Source organism: Astatotilapia calliptera, chromosome 12 (assembly GCF_964374335.1).
Source record: "Astatotilapia calliptera chromosome 12, fAstCal68.1, whole genome shotgun sequence".
Taxonomy (NCBI): Eukaryota; Metazoa; Chordata; class Actinopteri; order Cichliformes; family Cichlidae; genus Astatotilapia; species Astatotilapia calliptera.
The window spans coordinates 25,926,218-25,950,501 of NC_137433.1; the positions used below are offsets into that span (position 1 = coordinate 25,926,218).

Here is a 24,284-nt window from a genome sequence, read left to right on the forward strand (position 1 = left end):
TGTCTCAAATCAGTTGGATTATTGTATTTTATTACTTGCCATGGGAGGCCGTTTCCCACAGATGGAGCTACAAGAAATCCCACCAAAGAGGCTGACTGTTTTTCCAGTCCTCTCATTAGTTTCTTGTCTTTATGTGTCGAGGGAAGGTTGAGAAGTCTGTTTATATTTCCTGCCACAATAACCTGAGTGTCTGTAAGCCTGTAAAATGCAGCACAGTCAAGCGAAGAGATGGCCCTGAACCTCTAAGTTTATTTTCACAGGTCAGACTGTCACACCTAGTTTGATTTGATTTGTAAAAAACTGAATGAGTGTTGTCACCCACTCTGACCTCAGCCTGCAGTCATCTTTGGATCGGGTTTCTATAGGTTCACTCTGCAGTGTGTGAAGAACATCTGCAGGCTGTCACAGATTAAGAAATAGCTCATGTATAAATGCATAAAACGAAGCAACCAAAAGAATCTGCGCTACGAACTGCATCTGTTGTTTTAAAGACACTGAAATTTTAAAAAAAACAAAACATACACATTGAAAAAAAGTAATCCCAAGTCTTCAGCGTATGAATGTGATAAATGTTGATTTACAGTACTGTACAAAATAGTTCTTTGAGCAATAGTTCTTAAAGCTTTCTGAAGTTTTTATGTGGACATTGACTGCTTTTACACTCATTTTCAGTCCAGTTCTTGGGTTTTTAAGTCGGTATAAGAATCATTCAAGCATTAAAAAGGCACCAAACTCAAAGGATGAACCAGTTTTGTATCTACACACATCTTATGGAGTGACTAATACAAATTTGACATTTTTGGTTCAAATTGTCAGTATTCACAGAGGAGCTCAGGAGAGAGGTACAACAGTAAAACATGACACAGGCTCTGTCATGGGGCTGCACTTCAGCCAGTAGTGTTGGTGATCTTGTCAGAACTGATGGAAATCTAAATGCAGAAAAGTACCATCAGATTTTGATCCACCATGTAGTACTATCCAGAAAGCATCTGATGAAACACACTGCCCGTGTGGTAAAAGCATAACTGGATAGAAAAAAAACACACAATGCAAAAGGATCAGTCATGGACTGGACCCAGAGCCCAGACCTTAACATCACCGAAGCAGTGTGGCGACAGCTTGGCAGAGAACAGAACAAACAGAATTGTACAAAGTCTGTTTTTGCCTTATTCACAGGTTTTCTGTTTATGTGTGCACCTGTTTCAATAAACATGACAAAATATCAAATATGGACAACTGTAACAATAAATGCTATAGTAAATTCTCTAAATGCATTACTTAAGACTGGATTAAATTAATCTATTCCTAGCACTGTTTTCTGACCTCATATTGTGGGAAAGGAAGGTGTGTGTATGTAGGTGCTAGTTCCTGCATTTGTTATGCTGTGTGTGCCAAGCCACATACAACATTTGTGGGTGTCAGAATTTCTTACTTAAGTCCCTCCAGCCACTATTTCCTGTACAGCGTAAAAAATTCCTGATCATGCAAAACACTCACATCCTTGGTTTAACTTGCATTTCACTGTGGCCTTAAAGGTTTTGTGCTCAAAAATCTTTTTAATCTGTCTTATTAGGACTGTGTGGGTGCAAATTAATCCCATTTGAGCAGTGAGCAAACACCCTACCCTCTTTTACCAGATCTTTAATGTTTGCACTTCTACTTAACCTTTCTAACCAACTTTTAATGAGTCAGAAAAGAGAAAAAATGCAAAACACTTCTCACTATTTCAGTAAAACTCATCTAAACATCACAACTCTACAAACTAACTTGTTGGTTGGCTAAGAAAATTACTTATTGGGGCTTTTTACGAGCTCATAGAGGAAATCATAGTATAGAATTCTCGTCAAAGTTCATGCAACACTATAGCTTATTTAAAAAATAAGCTGAAAATAAAGGTAACCATTAAGAAATTGTAAAAGAAACTTAGCTGACCATCATAGATAATAACGTGGAAACAGATAAATAGCTTCTATCCGAGGCCTATTAAAAAAAAAGAAGCACACATTTAGGTGACTCAGCAGGCAACAACTGTTTTGGAGGGATACAGAGTCCTCCTGTTACGGTAACAGGCAGAGGAGGTCTCGAAATGTGAAAAAGAACTCCCCCTTCATTACAAAATTACACACCATTTGCCCCTCATTCCTATCCAGTTGTCTGGGTAACTGCTAGCTGTAATTTGGGTTAATTCACTAGCTCCCGAGCCCTTCCTTTCCCCATTGTGCCCCATCATAAAAGAGATATAACACAGATGCACACACACAGATACACATGCACACACTTGTACAAACTAAGTTTCTAATGCAGTGACTCACACAGTAAGGGAGACTAATCCGCATTTTGTTTGCTTCTCCTCATCACGGCTGGAAATAGGCCATGTGTGGGAATATCAGTGTAGGAGATTCAGTGCAAATCTAAGCTTTAAGCTTTAATCTTTTCATTCCTAGCACCTTTATCGAGCTGTTGCAATAATTTAGTTATTAAATTCTTTAGCTGGGGTTCTACTGTTGTCAAAAATTGTATAATATTTTTAAAGATTTGCACAAAAAGGACACTTATCCTTTCTGACCCTGCCCTGTGTTGAAGGTGGGAGAGATGGAAATGGGAGGGCTACTCTTTTTGCTGCTTTCAGAACAAAAGGAATGGAAAATTGTGTGTTTTCCCATGGGGTAAATATTGAGAGAGTAGAGATATAAACGCACGGAAGAAAGGCTTTTCTAAGCAGCCCGGGTCTCTGTTGCACTGCCAAAGGCCTGTGCGTCACTTGATCCATTGTTTAGTGTAGAGAGGTCTCGGTGAGCAAGCGGCTGCCTCCCCGCTCCAGCTGCAGACTCTCTACTGTTTATGTTTGCAGGGCCCTTCGCCTTGAAGTGAGGCTATACAAGCAAAGCCTAGCCATATGTGAGCACTGGGCCCTCAGAGAAGTTACTTGCCCTTTATTTTTCAAACCATCCATCTCTCTAAAACTCTCTCTGTCTCGTTTGTCCCTCTTCTTTCAGCTTGTTTGCTTTCCCTCGCTGACAGTCCAGCTCTTCCCTGACAGCCTGCTCTTTTGAAGAAGATGAAGGATTGGAATTATCTTCTTGAGTTTCAAAGAGCCCAGTCCTGGATGGCAGGAAAGCTGTAGGTATTATAACTGCTGGGAGAAATAATTACCCCCCTGGAACTGCTCAGTGGGAATTAAATGTTCATGGGCTCAGCAAGAAAATCTGAAAAACAAGATTGGTAATTATGTCATAGAAATATTTCAGCTTCTATGAATGTTTGCCCATCAATACAGATGAGCATCACTCCAAAAAAGGCAACATGGAGTTAAAGGTATAGTATATACATCTGGGCTGTTTGGCCAGTCAAGTATGTAAGTGTATGGACTTTTTCAAAACTCCTTTATCCGGGTTAATTGCTACCTTCGTTTTACTTTGCAAGCACAAAGGTGGATAAAGTTCTAGTTTCAAACTAAACACTTGAGTCAACCTGGAATTTTTTTGTGTGTGAGCTTGGTTTAGTGTGTAAGTTTACGCATGTGTCTGAAGGTTAGTAGTGCTGACCTTGGCTTCTGGGTGGGCTGCAGTGGCAATGTGCTTGTCTTGGATCATCTTTGGACCCTTCTGTTTACTGAAACAACATGCAAGCAGTGTCCAGGGAGGAGAAAGGAGTCACACAGGGAGCATCCTCAAAGGCTCTCCTTTTCTTACCCGTGCTTCAACACACACACACACACACACACACACACACACACAAACGTACACACAAGAAGGTGTCTTCAAGAGCCCTGACCACCCATTTCACCCATGGTCATCTTCTGTGATAAAACCTTTTTCTTGACCCCTTCCTTAATGAATTCATTATCTGCTGGAGGCTTTAGACACTCTGAGTTTAATATGTGTACCAAAATCTGACCTATCTGATGGTTAAAGCCCTCATTCTGTGTGTGTAGAAAACTCTCCCACACACTGTCTGGAAAATAAGTGAGATATTAGCTTTGAGAACCGCACTTGACGTTAGAGAGGCTTTGTAAGGGAAACTATAAATTAAAAGGTGTCATAATTGTGCTGCCACCCATACCCATAAATCGCAGATCACCCCAGGTGAGGAAAGTCCCTGCTGTTGAACAACCCAGGTAAACATCCTTTGATTTCAGCTGCAGGTAACACACACGTTGCTCAGACTGCAGCTTTGAAAGTAGATGCATTTACACAGATATTTCAATTTAGCACGCATGATGGGAAACCCCCGGTGGCGGGGAACAGTGTTGTGATAAAAATGGTAATTTGACTACATTTGATCGCCGGATTTCTGCTGCAGCGCTATAGCTCTGGAATCCCAAGGCACGATGAAACCTTTACATTTCGCGCCCTCTAGTGGCCATGACGAATCTTTACACGATCACAACATCCACCCATCGTATTCTTAACAGCTCAAGTTCAGGGTCTAACGGGGCCTGATGAATGATTAATAATAAATCACTCCAATGATTTATTACAGCTCGTAGTATTTATGAAAAACACTACATAAATAAAATTCAGTTGACCTTAGAGAACTCTGAGAAGACATCAAATCACTCAGTTAAAACACATCTTTATTTTTCATGAAGTATGATTTACTAGTTACTCTTGTGTCACCCTGTTTGTGTTGGTATGATAAATACTCCTTTCTTTTTTCTTTCCTTTCATACATGTAAACGAATATACATAAACCAAAGAAAAAAACATTAAAAAATTTAAACAACACGGCTAATTTACATCTGCAGTCCAGGCCAGGTTAGATTGAAGCTTTACCATGAACAATGATGTGCAACAAAAACAAACAGCTCAGGTAGGAATACGTTAAAAGCGTCCACACACTTGATTTACCATCGGCCATTATTCGCGATGATCAATCAGGCAGCAATACATTTTTGATAATTTGACAATTTTGAAAGACTTTGTGGACGTGAGTTTGGCTCCTACACTATTTGTAGTTGCTGTGAATGTACACAGTGGAAATCGAGGATTTTCTGTCTTAATATATTACAAAACCAAAGTCATATGTATCAATTACAGATAAACTGATGAGCTCACAGATTCTGAGATTTTCTCTTACCATGAATATCCATACCAATCAGTGTATATGTTTCCTACAGTCATTGATCGATACCAAGAGAAGTGAACAGAGTTTTGATTTGTGAACAGGTCATTATTTTCCTTTCTTTTTTTTTAAACATTCAGACTAGGAATAGACTGTCTAAGCTCAGGGTCACTCTGACCTTCCTCCCCTTCTCACTCCTTCTTTTTTCTTATTCCCGACACTATCTCTCATGGGGAGGATCATTCATCACGGTTGTCTAAACACCCCTGTCTCCGTGTGATTAGTGACCCTTTTAGGTCAGACATCACTGAAGCACATGCTAATTAAAACAGCTGTACGTGTCAGCATATATACATACACAGATGAGGGAAGGTTTTGTTTTCTTTAAACACTGTATATCATGCTGTCTGCAGCACACCCTTCAAACTAATTTCTGAGGATGCAGGTAGAAGCTGATAAGTCTCTGTCCCGAACTCCTGCTGTGGATTAGAAAAGAGTCTGATTCTGAGATGATTGCGTCTTCCCATCACGCGAGCAAATGTTTTCTTAATCTCAGAGGAGAATAGAGGATGCTAATGACAGTTAAAAGTGTGTGTGTGTGTGTGTGTGTGTGTGTGTGTGTGTGTGTGTGTGTGTGTGTGTGTGTGTGTGTGTGTGTGTGTGTGTGTGTGTGTGCGCGCGTACGGATGTGTAGGAGTGAATTAATGGAACAAGACAGGTCCTTCCGTTTAGCAGATAAGGTGTCATTATTATTTTTATTACTCATATCTCTACAAGATATGTAGACACACACACACACACACACACACACACATTTGTCACTGCTATCAGTGCTTAGTCACGTATGAGAAAGTTATGTAAATTTTAACCTTGAATTGCATCAGAATTATTAACTGTGTGGAGTAAGAGATTTATATCTTAACCGTAAAACTGAAGGTGCAAAGAAGGAGAAACACGACATCATTTTTCTATTGACAAGAACACTCATAAATAAGTAATAGTCTGATTACAACAAAAAGCAGTGCTTTGGCAAGTTAACAGTTACTTTGCATTTGGGTGGAATAACTTGGCCTGAGGGTTTTTTTTTAAAGCAAATTGAAAAGCTTGTTTTTGAGTGCACAGTATTACATGAAATAACACTAATTACTCAAGTAAACTTGAAAAGCACCATTTGTTCAGTAACAATATTGTTTAAAACCAACAATGGTGATATTTCATTTATTTGAGTGAACAAACAACATGCATCAGTCCCTATAAGATGAAGACGTGGAGATTAAATTAAGAATGTAATTTATAGACATGTGTGTTTTACATGGAAACAGTTCAGACAGTACTACTGCATTCATATTAATACAGTTAGTTCCATAAGTATTTGGACAGTGAGACAATTTTGCCTCTATACACCATGACAGTGGATTTTAAATCAAACAATTAAGATGTGATGGAAGTGCAGACTTTCACCTTTAATTCAGGGGCTGTTTGACAAAGGCAATGCATTAACTGTGTAGATGTTATAACTTTTTTTTTTTAGTACACAACCAGTTTTGTCAGTCAACTGTAAAAATTAATTGGGCAGGCGAGGCCGTTTCCAGTGTTATTCTGAAGCGGATTCTGAGTGTTGAATGTGGATTTAGTAACTGTTCACTGGAATTTCAAAGATGTCAGTACAAGTAAGGGAGGCCATAGACTGAAAAAAAACAAACAAAATCATCCGAGAGATAGCAAAAACTTCAGGAGTGACCAAACACTGACCGGCTCAAGAACACCAAAATGCCTGAAAGACCACACAAAGATTACAAAAGTAGGCGATGGCAGAATCATTTTGATGGTTAAACAAAAAACAGGAAGAAAGAAACCTTTTCAACATCAACCCAGGTCGAGAACACTCAAGGTGGTAGGTGCGTCTAAGTCTACAATCAAGACATGCCTTCATGAACATAAATACAGAGGGTTTATAGCAAGATGCAAATCGCTGTTTACAGTCAAGAACAAGAAAACCTGATTAGACTTTCCCAGAATGCATAGCTCCACAAAAAAAAATATCAGTCTTCGGACAGATGAAACCAAGATTAACCTGTTGATGGAAAAAGAAAAGCAAGGGGAGAAGAACTTATGATCTGAAGCACACCAGCATGTCTGTCACACATGGATTTTGATTTAGACCAATCCAGCCTGCATTCGATTTTGCTTGGCGTAGTCTTGTAAGCCTTGCATCATAGGTTCTGCATAGAGAATCTTAAGTGGAATAGTCTGCAGCAACCAGCCCTGTACACACATGCACACACACATACAATACTGCAGGTCAGTCTCTTGGTGGCAGTTTTTGGCATTATGTTTGCGACTCTAAGTCTTACCAGAACTGTATGACAGATGCTTCCATTTGTTTTGTCTCCAGCGCTGACGTACTGCAGTGAATATTTTACAAAGTCTTCTGGTGAAAAAGTTATCATGTTAGCTTTTTGGAACCCAGCCATTCGAGTGGATACCCCGAATGGAGCCACTGACTGAAAACAGTGCATGAGAGGGAAAGATTTAGGACAAGAGGACAAGAAATAAAAGACTTTAAAGTTAGTTTAAAGAAAATAATTGCTTTCGTTTCATAAAACTTGAGATGATGTCTGAGTGAGGATCAAAATACCTGGATAATAATCCCCTTATCTTTGTATTCAGCTTGTAGACCTTGAGAAAATCTTTCCACAAACACCTATAAGAACGCAAATTAAAATGTGAAGGATCATACGTCGCCTGGGCAGAGAGACTTAAAAGTGTGCCGCTGATGTGAAACTTGCCTTTGATGCAGCATACAGGGTGTACATGGGACATGGGATAGAAGCAATTCCAGAAGAAACATTCAATATCATCCCTTTCCCTCTATAAATACAATAAACATACAAACAGATATAAATAATTAAACAACACTTATGAGCACAACCTCAGTATTAATTAGCATGTTATAATCCATCACTTTACACATTACATCTAATGAAGAAAACATGGGTAGGAAACCTGTTTGCCATGCCTGGGAGAATAATTTTGCACATCTGGAAACAAAAGAAAATAAGTTCAGACTTGAGTCATATGAAGCAATGAAAAGCATTAACTTGTTTTAGAACAATACAAATAATCCTTAAAAAACAGGGGTGTCAAACAAAATGCCCGGGGACCAGAACTGGGCCGGCAAAGACTCCAATCCGACCACTGGACAGCTTTAGAAAATGTAAAGGATGGCATAAAATGTGGAGTTTTAACTATATTTTAACTCTATACAAAAGTATGTAAATAACAGAAAAGTCCCCGTTCATTCACTATTAACTATAAAAAAAATGTTTGGGTGCACAGTAAAAAAAAGATAATAAACAAAGAACATTTTTTGCAAATTAACAAAAACTTTGTGCTTTATAATTACAGGACAGTCTGGGTGAAGCTACCGAAACTTTGTCTGTAATTTAATTTATTACTTTATGTCGTTTTTATGTAGAAAACTGAGACATACTGCTGAAATCATACTTCCATATCTCAGGAATCTGTTTTAAACTTCTTTAAAATGACAGAAAGGGGAAGTTCATTGATCTGGCCCACTTAAGATCATAGTGGGCTGTATGTGCCACTTTGACAACCCTGCTCTACAAAATCCTTTACGTGCGCTTCCTTTACTGGCAAACCCTCTCAGATTATACTGATGATTATATACTGTCTTCATCAATAAACAATCAATATGACTTTAAATTCATTGTTTTGTAGTAACAATAAAACTATGATCTTACCTTGGCCATCGTCTTCACATTGCAGTTTATCACTTTGGTAATTGTCTGAAAACATAGATGAACATGGGTCTCAGATAATTTCTTTATTTATATCTAAAGAAATGTATTTGGAGCTAAAATGCTCTTCTAAAAACATGTTATTATAAACTGAACCCTCTGAGGTTCAACATCAGGATGCTATCTGCTGTCAAACTTACTACCAATAAAAGTAATAATTATGCAAATGGGGTCAATCCAAACAATCTATAGTTAGTCATAATGTTGTAGTGGTATTTTCTTTTTTTGTTTTTACTTATTGTACATGGAGTCGTGCACAAGGTCCTGGATCTGTTTATTATACATTTGCACACATATGCAGGTGATGCTATTATATCTGCCAAAGCCATAAAGAGAGTCATACAGAAATCACAGCTAGCAGGTGAGCATGGATGATTTTTTTAGAGCCTAATCATCAATGGGTTTTAATAAGGAACAACAAATATAAACATATACACAAAAAACTAAACACCTTTAAGTATAAGCTGCTGAGGTACTACTGACCTTGTCCAGCTCATCATTCTCAAGGAATCTGTAGGGAATGAAGCAAGGCAGCGTTCCTACATTGTTGACTGGGGTAGAAAAAAGCGCGGAAAATAACTGATATTATTTTCTTAAATAATTAGGGTTTTTTCCCCATTTTTTTTTGTCTCTAAACACAAAGTGCCTGTGTTGATTTGCAAATTTTTATAAATTTGTGTTTCATTTACAGTTGTTGAATATGTTGAATGTTTAAAATGACCATTTCATGAATAGTGTTAGCTCACTGTGAATGACATGTCTCAAAAATGTTGGAATGGTGGCAGCAAAAGGCTGGAAAAGTAAATGATACTAAAAAGAAACAACTGGAGGAATGTTTTGCGGCTGATTAGATTGATCGGTAACAGGTTGGTTGTCTTTTTTGGGGGAAATCTTTGCATGTTCCAGCAAAATATTGATCAACTCGATTCTGCATCAACTACAACTGCATTGTCTGGGTGCTGACAGGCCTGCCGATCTTCCATAACTTTCACCAAAGAAGTATGACAAAGGAGATCCAGGGCTGTTGAGCAGCTAGAATCCTATATCGGACAAAACATGGAACAACATTCATCTCCCAAAATTCCACAGTCTGTAAAATCAGCAGATTTACAAATTGTTCTTAAAAGAAGAGGGGCTGCTACATTGCAGTAAACATGGCTCTGCCCCAGCTTAGTGCTTAAAAGCTAATGTTTTTCTTAAAATGGTGTTTAAAAATGAAGATGTTTTGTTGTAAATAAAATATGGGCTCATGAGATTTGCAAATCATTGGATTGTGTTTCTATTTACGCAGCATGCCATCTTTTTTGGAACTGGATTTTGTATGGAGGCACAAATAAAAGCTCACCTAAAACTCCTATGTTGAGGTCCTTCAGTTGCTCTTCAATTTCACTAAAGATATTTTCTTTGGTAAAATCTGTTGCTATCACTTTCACCCTCTGCCCTGTGGCTTCTCCTGTGAACAATGAAAAGACAAATATTGTGCACCGTTTGCCTGGATCAACAGCATATTAGCAGATATCATACATTTTAGGAAGCAAAGAAAATAAAACATGCACATAGATACCTATCTCTTTAGCCACTTGATCCAGTTTTGTTTTGGTTCTGCTCATGACTACAATGTTCATTCCCCGCTGAGCTAGCTGAGATGCAATAGCGATAGTGGAAAAGTACATATGAAAACACAGTTACACAGCAAAAAGTAGCAAGTGTGCCTCAAAGGAACAGTAGTTTAACTATGGTGTGCTCATTTCAAATTATTATACATATAAGTATTTGCTAAAATATAAAAAGATATTATGTACAGTATGTGTATTCGTTTTGTTTTATGAGAACACAAGCAGAGTTATTTAAACAGTCACTTACTGCAAATGCATATGCTCTTCCTATTCCCTCTGAAGAACCAGTCACCACTGAAAGGAGGATGGAGAGACTGAAAATTACAAATGAATCCCTCATCAAATCTCCTGCAGTTTCCATTCTGACCACTAGAGGCACTGTACTGCACAGAACAGTACAGTAATGCACTGCCTTACCCATCTTCCTCTGCTTTCAGCCAAATCCCAGGATTGTTTTATTATTTGTTTACATTAGTTTAATCCTCACTCCATTCTGTTTGTACAAACTGTGCTAAAACAGCATGTTCCCCTGGTGTGATAAAGAACTGATAGGAACAGCTTGTTTCTGAGTGTTCACTGCTCTCCCATTTCCTCCTGGCCCTTATTACAAAGACCACAGGCTGTTTTCATCACCGTTTTCAGACCTAAATGAGAATTCATATCTAATTATGTTTTACAGCACTGAGAAAATTGTGTAAAGCCATTAAAACATTAAAAAGATCCCATGGTTTGAAGTGTTGTTAGCACAGGGGGGAAATGAGTAATGTGACACTGCCTATTAACTACTGAAACAGGAACTGAAATTAAGCCTCCGTTTTAATTTGTTCAGCTGAACAAATAAATTGAATTCACACTTTTACTACTTAATTAGGAAAGTATCAAATGACAAAGAAACCTCACATTGAGCCTCCGTTTTATGAAATGCAATCCGCTAAGTTTTGTCATTTATATTTCTTCTTTAGTGAAAACCACAGTATACACAAACAGGCAGCAGTATGTTCAAATAGGGCTTTAACATGTAGATATACATACTGAACTATAAAAAACAAACAAACAAACAACCTAATTATATCAACTTAAGAACTACATTCAAGACAATGAAACAGTGAAAATAACCAAACTGAGCATGTGCGGTGAGGTTATGTGATGAGAAGTGGACGTTTTGATTTTAATATATGGTGCTCGTGTTAAACATGATCAAAGTTTTAAATAATATAGTCAACATAAGTAAAAGTTACCGCAGTGAACCAAAAGCTCAAGTTTCAGACTGCTCTAAATGCTCTAAGCCAGGAGAGTCAAACACAAGGCCTGAGGACCAGAATTGGCCCAGCAAAAACTGCAATTTGGCCCACTGGATAGCATTGGAAATTTTAGTTTTAGTTTTTTCAAATAAGTTTTATAATGTTTCCTGTTGATAAAGACGTCCCTCATGTCTATTCATCCTGCACCAAATAATTAAATAAACAATTAGATGACAGAAAGAAAATCCACTTTTTTTTTATATTCATCTATAATACAAATTTCTGTTGTTAAACTTCCTTCGACTGACAGAAATGGGAGTTTCTTTGTACCAGCCCACTTATGGTAAGTTCAAAGTGAGTTGTGTGTGATTCTCAATGTTTGCATGGAGCAATCAGTACAAAACAAAAAAAACTCGAAAAGAGTGCGTTCTTAAAGGGAGAGGCACTAAAACTGTGATCATCTGCACTATGCCCCAGGAGAAGATAAGGATTATTACTCTAACATTAGTAAACACATCCGCTTTATAAACTAAGCACACACAAGCACAAAATCCATTTAGTGATTATCTGGAAAGAAAACTATAAATGCTCAGGCAAATGGTCCTAACAGGTATTCAGTCAGTGGCTTGCAAAAGTATTCGGCCCCCTTGAACTTTTCCACATGTTGTCACATTACAGCCACAAACATGAATCAATCTTATTGGAATTCCACGTGAAAGACCGATACAAAGCGGTGTACACGTGAGAAGTGGAACGAAAATCATACATGATTCCAAACGTTTTTTTTTTTTACACATAAATAACTGAAAAGTGGGGTGTGCGTAATTATTCAGCCCCCTGAGTCAATACTTTGTAGAGACACCTTTTGCTGCAATTACAGCTGCCAGTGTTTTAGGGTATGTCTCTACCAGCTTTGCACATCTAGAGACTGAAATTCTTGACCATTCTTCTTTGCAAAACAGCTCCAGCTCAGTCAGGTTAGATGGACAGTGTTTGTGAACAGCAGTTTTCAGATCTTGTCACAGATTCTCGATTGGATTTAGATCTGGACTTTGACTGGGCCATTCTAACACATGGATATGTTTTGTTTTAAACCACTCCATTGTTGCCCTGGCTTTACGTTTAGGGTCGTTGTCCTAATGGAAGGTGAACCTCCGCCCCAGTCTCAAGTATTTTGCAGACTCCAAGAGGTTTTCTTCCAAGATTGCCCTGTATTTGGCTCCATCCATCTTCCCATCAACTCTGACCAGCTTCCCTGTTCCTGCTGAAGAGAAGCACCCCCAGAGCATGATGCTGCCACCACCATATTTGACAGACAAATTCCCCCACCTGAGCTATAGATCTCTGCAGCTCGTCCAGAGTCACCATGGGCCTCTTGGCTGCATTTCTGATCAGCGCCCTCCTTGTTCGGCCTGTTAGTTTAGGTGGACGGCCTTGTCTTGGTAGGTTTACAGTTGTGCCATACTCCTTCCATTTCTGAATGATCGCTTGAACAGTGCTCTGTGGGATGTTCAAGTGACTGCACTCAGACCAAAGGGGGCTGAATAATTACGCACACCCCACTTTTCAGTTATTTATTTGTAAACGTTTGGAATCATGTATGAGTTTTGTTCCACTTCTCACGTGTACAGCACTTTGTGTTGGTCTTTCACGTGGAATTCCAATAAAATTGATTTATGTTTGTAGCTGTAATGTGACAACATGTGGGAAAGTTCAAGGGGGCCGAATACTTTTGCAAGCCACTGTAATCTCTCCAGCGTGTCCTGTGTCTGCTTCAGGGCCTGCCCCCGATGGGACATGCCCAGAACACCTCACCCAGGAGACAATATTATTCATATAGCGCCAAATCTCAACAATATAAAGGCACTTTATATTGTAAAGAAAACAGAGAAAACCCCAATATTCATACGAAATCATATGACCCCTTACGAGCAGGCATTTTGGCGACAGTGGGAAGGAAAAACTCCCTTTTAACAGGAAGAAACCTCCAACAGAACCAGGCTAAGGGAGGGGCAGCCAAAGACAGAACAAAGGCATGCTGTTGAAGAGAGTCAGAGAATAATAATAATAACTAATAATTAATACAGAGGGGTGTATAAACACATAGTAAATTTAAAAATGTGACTGAAGAAGAAACAATGCATCATGGGAATCCCGCAGCGGCCTAGATCTATTGCAGCATAACTAACAGAGGATTCAGGGTCACCTGATCCAGTCCTAACTATATGCTTTATCAAAAAAGGAACGTCTTAAGCCTAATCTTAAAAGTACAGAGGCTGTCTGTCCCCTAAATTCAAACTCGAAGCTGGTTCCACAGAAGACGGACTTGAAAGCTGAAGGCTCTGCCTCCCATTCTACTTTTGAATACTCTAGGAACCACAAGCAAGCCCGCAGTCCTAGAGCAAAATGCTGTAATGGGGGTGATATGGTACTATAAGGTCATTAAGATAAGATGGGGCCTGATTATTCAAGACCTTGTATGTGAGGAGTACATAAAAATTTAAATTCGATTCTGGATTTAATGGTGAGTCATTGAAGAAAAGCCACTATATTAGAAACATGCGCTCTCTTTCTTACTATAACTGCAAATTAGAACAATTAACTTTTCACATAGTAACAAGATTTTATAATGCTATAACACAAAAGAATAAAAATAGTGTTATATTGTTCCCTTGGTAGAGTGGCAAAAATAGGCTGCCTTAGTCAATGTCCTTTTATTTTGTCTGCAGAAACTGAGTTACTGTTATTTAAGTTTACACAAACTTTATCTAGACTAACCTCAAATCTGGTATTTCAATATTCCTTGATTACTCAAATATTTTTTAATTCAATTGCAACAAACCTGAAATACACTATGTATGTTTTTGTTTTTTGGGGGGGTTTTTTTTACAATTTTTGCATCCACCAAAATACAGTGGAGGTGAAAGGAGAGCATTTATTTAAAATACTTGCCAATGGACAGGAACCATTTGAATAATCCCTATGAAAACATAAACTATGTGAAACACAGATTGTCCTGTATCATGATTTTTAAAGAAGAAACATTACAAGATGTACCCAAAAAGTTGATTCTCTTCATCTGGACGTAGTATTTTCAGTGTGAGTTCTTTGGTCTCAACTGCCTGCAAATTTTTCCAACCTTATAAACAGCACATTTGCGTAATGGCTTAAACTAGCACTACTGGCGAAAAATGGGCTGTGAGATCAGTTTCTTGATCATTAAGATGCAAATTGTAATGACCATTGATCAGCAATGATTGATCAATGGTCCTATGTACCACAGAAGAGCTAACTTGTCAGGCCAGGACTCCACAGTCTATTCACACCTTCTGAATTGAGGAGCGGGCCTAAGGGTACATCTTTCCCCATCTCACAATGCTCTGTGAATGGCACTCATGACCATTGATCAGTGGTCTTTGATCAGTAGTTGTTGATCATTGGTTGTAAAAATTTGCATATTAATGATCAAGAAACTGACTGCACAGGCCATTGTTCACCAGTAGTGCTAGTTTATGTCACTGCTGCAGTGGGAGTTGTGTGGGGTTGAAGGGAAAAGGACCCAATCGCAGGCACTGACGATGCAATGAGTGGGCTTTATTTACATGAGGTGATAATACAGACAGAACAGAGATGGGATGGACGGAAACTAAGAACAAACCTAAACAAATATGAAACCATAACTCAGAGGAAAACATCTGTGGTGGAACACGGGATGACACGTGGAGGTAACACAGACAAACCAGCGATGAGCACACACTATAAATACACACAGAGGAAAATGCAGAATGGCAAACAGGAGGGCTGAACCTAATTGACCTGATGAGACAGGGGAAACGTGAGCTGAACACACTGACATAAGACACGGACCTTCACAATAAAACAGGAAATACACAGAGACGCAGACTGGGGGTAAGAGAGAACACTGAGGAGCACGAGGGAGAGCACAGACATGACGGCCTGGGGAAACATGGAATAGAACACAAGGAGGGGAAAACAAGGCACCAGAACTCCAGTACACAGAGGGGGACAAAGGGGGTAAAGACACGAGGGGAAATCCAAACTGAACAACTAAGGACCCATAGACTAACTCCTTAGAGTAACAAATGAACTTAAAACCGAAAAAAAAAGAAAAAGGGGGGCGCTGGGTCAAAATGACCCAGGACCACGACAGTTATAGTCATTACGCAAATGTACTGTTTATAAGGGTGGAAAAAATTGCAGTCAGCTGATACTGAAGAAATAACACTGAAAACGCTATGTCCAGATGAACAGAATCAACTTTTTGGAATTTCCTTACCTGGATGCATCAAGACATTACAAGATGCAATAAATTATTTCAGCATATTTTTATGCAGAACCTCCACAAAACTATTCTGCACTGATGCTTCTTAAAATTAAAAGAAAAACAAAGAAAGCCATCTCGGATGGATGGATGGATTAGGGAAGGTTTTTTTCAGCTCATTCACAAGGGGTCGCCATAGCAAGTAGCTCCCCATGCTTGATTTGGCAGAGTATCTACACCAGATGTTTTTACTGATGCAACAGCAAAGGACTTGTCAGACAGCTGCTGCAAGTAAGCTGCACTGTAGGGAAATTGTTCCACTAAGGAATATAGTATATAGTATATAGTACATATATACTATATATAGTATAGTATTTGTAATATTTGTGCAAAGTTGTCATTTACGTTCATAAGCTGACTTACTACCAGAGATGGGCAGTAACGCGTTACTTGTAGCGCGTTACTGTAATCTGATTACTTTTTTCAGGTAACGAGTAAAGTAAGGGATTACTATTGCAAAAACCGTAATTAGATTACTGTTACTTTCCCGTAGGAACGCTGCGTAACTGCGTTACTAAAACCGTGATTTTTTTGCGAGAATATCTCATGACCGTGACAACAGCTGTGTGCAGATCAACAATGGATCATATGAGTGCGGGAGAGAGTATGAGCGTGCAGCATTTAAAGCGTGGAAGTACTGACCTTACTTTGAGTTTGATTCCATAAAAAGTGACAAAAACATTAGTGTCCGTTGTGCGTGGGAAGAAAACTTCTTTTTACAGCGAAAAAAAACCCCTAAACTTCCAAGCAAGCGCCGAGTGTGCTATGACGTAATGGGAAACTCACAGAGAAACTCGCGGATTTTTCCAGTGACCGGGTAAACCTCCACTTACGCCACTCCTGCTTTACAAGTGAAAATAGAGCAACAGGACCCTAGTCTTTGATGTTATTTATTTTCTGCTGTGTTTTACTTGCATCTATTTGAAAGAGTGTAAACACACACAAAAAATATATATTTTATGTGCTGGAATGTGCAGAAAATAGGTTTAAATGTTAAACAAATTTCTTCCAGTCCGAGAATGTTGCATATAATTAAATTTTTGCATGATGCATAAAGTTAAAAGGTTAAAACTAATAAAACAAGTTTTAAAAAGGGACTTTTCCATTTGATTACATTTTGTATGATGGATTATGCAGAAAAAGTAGAATTGGGCTGAAAGATCTATCGCTTTATCACCTACTCAGGTTGTAAATCGTGTTTTTAAAAAGTAACTAAGTAATTAATTACTTTTGAAAATAAGTAATCAGTAAAGCAATTGGATTACTTTTTTTAGGGAAGTAATCAGTAATTAGTTACTGATTACTTTTTTCAAGTAACTTGACCAACACTGCTTACTACAGTTGTCTGATGAATTTTAATATTTTTTGGCAAACTAGCAGAGCAGATCACTTGTTTTCTTGATTTGTTGATGTATGTCTATATCTGTACTATCAACATGAACTGAACAGGTTCAGTTGATTCTGAGAAAGTCTTTGTAGTATTTCATCCATAAAAACAATTTTCGCTTGGGGAAACACTTTGTTTTTCAGACCATAAAAACAGTCGCACATTTAGAATGAGCATGTTTCTTCTAAATGAGCCAACTTGGAGCTGGACATTTATCGGCCTTCCTGTGCAGAAATGTTCAGCTCAAAGGATGTCCTTTTGCACGCCCATAACACAATGAGAGGATTAAACGCCTCTGTTGACACTGCAGCACTGGAAGGGCTGGAAGTCATGAGGAAAGAATAACATCTCAGCTACCCTTTGCTGGTCAGCACCATAATATTTCAAGAGAAAGCTTCTAAATGACATGTACTGCAACAAAAATGACAGACAGCTACACTAGAGCTTCACCCCTGGTCCTTTAGTGTATTACTTCAATAGATTATTAAAGATGTCTAACCCAAGAACAACTTCTTGTCCCTTCACAATTTAATTATAGTCCACCTTTTTGCAGATTGCAGCATCTGTAATTCATGATTTCCACTGTTACTCAAACCTGAGCCAGTCACAGGAAAATCACTCTTCTGTGTCATTTCCTTCAAATAACTTAAACAAAACAATATTGTGGCAAGCTCAGACATGTAGACGAAGACTTCTGTATTCAACTTGCTATTCCTGCATTAGCTGTAATGCTAAACTACAGCGAGCACAGCCTTTAATTAGGATCACTCCGTCATACACCACAGCAGTGAGAGGTGGTAAACGGACACAGCAGTCTAACTCACGGTGCTCCGCTGGCTACACCAAACACAGAAAACACAGCAGCTGTAATTTTACACAAAAATGGCAAATCAACATCTGATAACTGTAACTGCCATTACAACAATACAACTTAGAACACGTTAACATCAGATATACGTGTTCTAAGTTGTCCTCTAGCCAGCGGCCCTTTCCCCTAGCCCACTACAATATATTTAAAATCTATTTGTGATATTTAATGAAAAATATGAAACAACATTTTCATAAATTAAAAGGGTCCTTAGCTGGTAATGTTCTTTGAAGAACCATAGAGTCTTTAAAAAGAACCATTTAAGAACCATTATTTTTCTGAGAGTGAAGAAACACAGCATTATGTAGTTATATAACATTTGGTTATAAAAAAAAATTGGATTCCTCTGTGACAAACTGAATAAAATCAACATACCCAAAATAATTTGAAACCAGACATGACTGTGACATTTTCCTTTATGCAAATGAGCTCTGTGAACTGCAGCAGCCTGTGGAGGCTTCTCTTCAAAGACAAATGTGCTGTTGTGTGAGAGTGATGCAGCAAGAAAGACTGTCATTTAAAAGCCAGCAGGATAGTAAAACTGGAAGCCAACTTAAGACATTTTCCAATATTAAATTAATGTTGAGCCTATGCACTCAACAAGGGCAACAAGGGAATAGAAAGTCTATTTGTCCCCATTGTTAACAGTGTTTCTAAGTGCCATATTTGTCCACTTTATACAAAAACTGTGTGATCTCACAAAGCTCGCCACAGTTACTTCACTTTAATATGTCACAGCGAGTTCATTGTACTCTATTGTAAGAGTTGAGTAGCTTGCCATCACCAGTGTGTGAATGTGTGTGTGAATGGGTGGGTGACTGGATGTGTAAAGCGCTATACAAATACAGGCCATTTACCATTTACCATTTGAGTAAATAAATACTGAAGGATGACACAATGTTTAGACACAGTGTTTGCAATGTTGCCTCTGTCCACCAGCGCAGCGGATATTAAATCAAATAACATAAATGTGATTTAAGGGCAGAATTTCAACTTTAATTCAAGTGGTTTAACTTTTAGGAATCACAGTCGTCATTGTGCATAGTTCCCTGTGTTTAGAAACTCAAAAAGCTGGACAAACTAAGATCATTTTAAGTTATATTGAAATCTTGTGGACATCACCAGATGTTAATGCTTTGCTCAGGCCTTAACTGCAACTACATTCGGTTTGCTTTTCTCTCTACCTTCAGATTTTATTTTCAGTAACTAAAAAACATGCTCTATTTGACTAATATCAAATGAATTATTTGTCTATTGAAGAGTATCCCATTACTTTGGCTTGAGAAACTCTTGGGTTGCTTTTGCAACATGCTTTGGGTCATTATCTATTTGCACTGCCTGATAGGTTATGCAGCACATGGCTGAATCTAAGCAGAGCGTATAGCCCTGCACACTAAATAATTCATCCTTCTACATTTATCAGTCACATTATCAGTAAACAATAGTGATTCACTCACAATTAGAACCATACACACACATGTCGTAATAATGCCCCTACCTGGTCAGAGGGCCCGGTGGCGCCAGTGTTAGGCAGCCTCGCCTCTGTCAGTGCGCCCCAGGGCAGCTGTGGCTACAATGTAGCTTACCATCACCAGTGTGTGAATGTGTGTGTGAATGGGTGGATGACTGAATGTAGTGTAAAGCGCTTTGGGGTCCTTAGGGACTGAGTAAAGCGCTATACAAATGCAGGCCATTTACCATTTACCATCTTTGTCAGATAAGGCGGTATGCTTCAAATCACGAGCAGTTTCCCTTGCTATCGTTCTGGTACAAGTTAAGTTGAGTCATAATTCTTACTCTCATGTATATATGTTTGGCACTGATCACCACCTGCACTCATGTATATATCTTTCTACGTAGCACTCATAATTCTTATTCTCATGTATATATCTCATGTATATCTCATGCACATATCTTTCTTTCTACATAGCACTTTAATTCTTATTGTCTGCACTGAAGCACCGCAGCAATTTCCTAATGTTGTAAACCTCAACATCTGGCAATAAACCCATTCTGATTCTGATTCTGATTCTGATCTATCTGGTTTGCAGGCTCTGCTAGATGTTTTTTGGCCTTACTGTTTCTGTGTATGACCAGTGATTTGCATCTCGGTGTAAACCCTCTGTAATTACATTCATGAAAGCATCTCTTGATTGTACCTCTTGATGATGATTCACATACCACCTTAAAAGTGTTCTTACCTTGGTTAGATGTTGTGTTTGGGTGCTGCTGAGCTGCCCAGTGCCTTCACAACTGATGGTTAGGTTACTCCTGCATTTTTAGTGTCTCTCTGGCAAGCTTGTTTTGGTTGTTCAGCCTAGTGATTCCCTCCTTCACTTGCACTGACATCTTATTGGTGGACAGCTACCAAATACAAGTACAGCACTTATATTTGAAAAGCCCACATCTCTTATCTGCCTAATTATTATGAAAGAAAAAAAGAAAATGCCTCACCTGATAGTGAAATAGTTAATTGTCCTAATTATTTGTGAGCTTCTAAAAAATGGGGCATTGCCATTTGAGTAACTTATTCTTTGTTATCAATAGATCCATGCACATGCACAACACCGCTTAGGCTTCTTGAAACTAAAAATGTTTAAAAGGTCTGAAGAGGGATACAAATGGGGCTTTCCAATTATTGGGAGAAATAATTGGAGAGGGGTGTCATTTATGCAGCCGTGCTGTTCAGATGTTATTCCTCTGGAATGAAAGTGGGAAGGAAAGTGGGCTTTGGGAAGAAAAGCAAGATCAGCCCAGTGTTTTTATTAGGCTTCTTTGAGCACTGTGAGAGAATAACCCCTTCAGAAGATGCCAAAGCAAACCTCTTGAGTGAATGAAACTGCTTCTGGACCTGCAGAGGAATGTCACAAGGAGATTGACAAGAGAGCAAGTATTTGCTCATTTCCTCAGCCGCCTTTAAGTTGACTCTATTCTGTAGTTTCATTTGGAGTGTTTATGTTAGATTTGTGGTACCCACTTCGAATGTAAAAGCTTCCTGCTTATTATTCTTAATCCTGTATATCCACTCACTACAAAAACACTTCAGGGTAAAATGTTTTGGGAAAACACTGAAAAACATGATTGGTTTAAATCAAACCTTCAACAGTAATTTGCCATTTTCAACCCGAAGGTTTGGCTTTACTTCTCTGTTCTTGAAATCTGAAAATGTTTTTCCTATTCTTAATTAGAAACAGTTTGCATATATAATTTGCGTATCATAATTTGCACTTTAACAGCCCTTTTTACACAACTACATGCCAATCTAAATTATTACAAGTTTGAAAATGAATGGAATATGGTGCATTTTGTCAGTAAGCTTATCACTACATGTAATTGTGTATAAAATAAATGTAGTTGTTATGTTTTCTTTACATTTTTCGGAAGAGTAGGCTATAGTGTGGTAAGGTAGAGGAATATTTCTGACTCCCTGTACTATACCAAGTTCTTCCTGTTAAACTAGTCACACAGGTATGACTTGTCGTTATGCAGCTTTTTTCCAATGTCAACTGATGACGCGGATCATTTTGCTCATCTCAGAATGGATGTTATGTGAAAAACATGCAGTTTATGCTTGATGTTCCATACATTTTGATATTGAATTTGAATTGTGTTTTCTGTACATATATCAGCTGCCCTGCAAGTATATAAAAAAAGAAGTATTTTAAGCGTCGGGACTTGCCTCCTTTGGGTATATCAGCGCACAAGCGCAATCTTGTGTAACGATGAAATGTTAAAACAAGTTTGGGCAGGGGACTCACGCTATTGTGACCTACTAAATGCACTTTTACACACAAGTTGATCAACTAAATCACTTTCACTGCTTAGTGTTCATGGCACTTGCAGATTCTGCCATGTACACTTTAGCTTATTAATTAATTCAAATAATGTAGTCATTTAAAAGTTCTAATTACATACAGTATACACATAAATGTAGTGTTGTATCACAAAACGTGATACCTATGTTGGCTTGATACTACGTAACCTACTGAAGTTCCAGGATTTATTTATCATAGTATGACCTACTGAAGATTGTATGGTATTCATTACACATGGCACAGACACGCACAGCACAAACGCATACATGTGGACATGCATAAACATGCTGCTCACCTGCCCACTCTCCCATTGAGGTGAAGAAAGTTTTTGGCAGTGGAAACCACAGTTTTGGAAAAAGCATCCTACTGAAAAGCAGTAGCCTCACTCCATAGTACACCACAACTCCAGTACCAAGAGAAATGAAAAAGAGTTCCATGAAATCCATGCTTCTCTGGTACAGAAGGCTCAGGAGTCAAGTGTCTGTGAGTCTGTGAGAGAAACATTTTTGTTCAGCGGGAAAGACTGACACAAAGAGGGAACGAGGAACAGGATCCTCCCATTTAACCCTTGTATGGTGTTCGGGTCTGTGAGACCCGTGTTCAGTTTTTTTCAAAAGAAAAATTAAACAATTAATTATTTTTTCACGTGTAAATGTATTGTGTCTTTCCACTCACTCCACTTGATTATAACTGATTTATTTATAACATTTTATATAAAAGAAAAACGAGAAGCACATTAATTCATAAATGTGATCTAACAAAGGTAAAGGGAAAAAATTAACCATGTTTGCTGTTCATATGTCTTGTAATTGGGATGAAGTAAACATCTGTTGAGTAATTTAACATAAAATTGTTTGATAGTGTTAATTTGGAAAGCCAAAACTCTAGCGGGTCCACCAGACCCATGAACACTGGCTGAGTAACAAAAATACGAACACCACACAAGGGTTAAAGAACATCTCAATATACACACAGACAGGCAGACAGTCACACACACACACACACACACACACACACACACACACACACACACACACACACACACACACACACACACACACACACACACACACACACACACACACACACACACAAACTTAGGCTGGTAGGTATGGAAGAGTGCTAAGTGTGTAATTAAATCTTATCGTGTTCTGAGCAGCTGCATTATGACTTCATTTTCATTTAAAAAAAGTCTCACTCACCTTTAGCGCTGCAATGTCTGATCAAGTATTTGTAAAATTGTCATTTCTCATTTTTTATTTGATATTCTTTACTTGAATCTGCAAGTTCTGTCTGCCTTTCACTTTGCTGCTGTAACACGTGAATTTCCCAACGAGGGACAATAAAGGATATTTCTCTTCTATTCTGTTTGTATCAACAAATCCATTGTTTGTCAAAAGTGATCATCTTTCTTGTCGTTATAATGTCTAGAAAGCTTTTTTCTTGACATGCGTACCATAATTGTAAGTTATCCCAGTTAATACACAGCCTTCAGTGAAATGGCCACCGAAATTCAAACGAAGACTGATAGGGATTAGTGTCACTATGATTTACAGTTAGATAACTGTGTGGAAAAACATGTTCTGCATGTCACCTGACAATGGGCTATGTGCAAAAAGGCGAACTAGTTTCTCACAGTACTTGTACTTTCTCAGATACTTAAGTGATATGTCTGTAATATGTCTGCTTATTGCCCAGAACACATTAAAGGCTATTTGACCAGCATTTTCCACACAAATATCAAGTTACTCTGATTTTGAGAAATACTGAAATAGGGCACATTTAGTCAGTTGGTGTCTTGCACTGAGTAGGTTGCTTTATGTGGTAAACTATATTTATTTGATGTGATCAGTAAATGCATAATACTTATTGTGTGGTAAACCACAGAGAGGAATGAATACTCTCTTGGGAGCCAACATAAATGTGTGATTGCATGATTTGTTTATCTCTGGTGTCACCGATGATAGACTGACAGAAATGTGGTCCACTTTGTCTTGTATAACTTCCAGGTTTTTAAAATAAGCAGTTTTCATTTATACATTGGTCAAGATTCTGACCTGATAACCTAAAGGCTGCGTGCCTGTACATCTGCTTTGAAATATCTCTGCCACCTAGTGGTAAGAAAATCTA

The 24,284-nt window shown here is 38.3% G+C and overlaps 1 protein-coding gene across 2 annotated transcripts; it reads right to left on the reverse strand.

Moving 5' to 3' along the window:
* Nucleotides 1-4,558: 4,558 nt before the first annotated feature.
* Nucleotides 4,559-23,602, reverse strand: hsd17b3 (hydroxysteroid (17-beta) dehydrogenase 3). 2 transcript variants are annotated; one of them, XM_026186537.2, is made up of 12 exons: nucleotides 23,357-23,602; nucleotides 22,450-22,643; nucleotides 10,749-10,795; nucleotides 10,450-10,525; nucleotides 10,231-10,338; nucleotides 9,369-9,436; nucleotides 8,829-8,873; nucleotides 8,071-8,105; nucleotides 7,854-7,935; nucleotides 7,703-7,768; nucleotides 7,419-7,568; nucleotides 4,559-7,329 (listed from the first exon to the last, which is right to left on the reverse strand). In XM_026186537.2, exons 2-12 carry the CDS (start codon nucleotides 22,598-22,600, stop codon nucleotides 7,222-7,224), a joined length of 936 nt encoding a protein of 311 aa, XP_026042322.1. In that variant the 5' UTR covers nucleotides 22,601-22,643; nucleotides 23,357-23,602; the 3' UTR covers nucleotides 4,559-7,221. The 2 variants fall into 2 exon arrangements, with proteins under 2 accessions (XP_026042322.1, XP_026042323.1); XM_026186538.2 differs by lacking the exons at nucleotides 22,450-22,643; nucleotides 23,357-23,602 and adding an exon at nucleotides 20,541-20,652.
* Between the last annotated feature and the right edge of the window lie 682 nt (nucleotides 23,603-24,284).

What these genes read in the sequence shown, in the direction of transcription:
- hsd17b3 (XM_026186537.2), bottom strand. Translation starts at nt 22,600, where the DNA reads ATGGATTTCATGGAACTCTTTTTCATTTCTCTTGGTACTGGAGTTGTG. An exon ending in CTCAATGGGAGAGTGGGCAG is followed by an intron (nt 10,796 to 22,449) that starts GTGAGCAGCATG and finishes TCCTCCTTTCAG; the next exon opens with TGGTGACTGGTTCTTCAGAG. An exon ending in CCTCAACATAGGAGTTTTAG is followed by an intron (nt 9,437 to 10,230) that starts GTGAGCTTTTAT and finishes TTTCTACCCCAG; the next exon opens with TCAACAATGTAGGAACGCTG.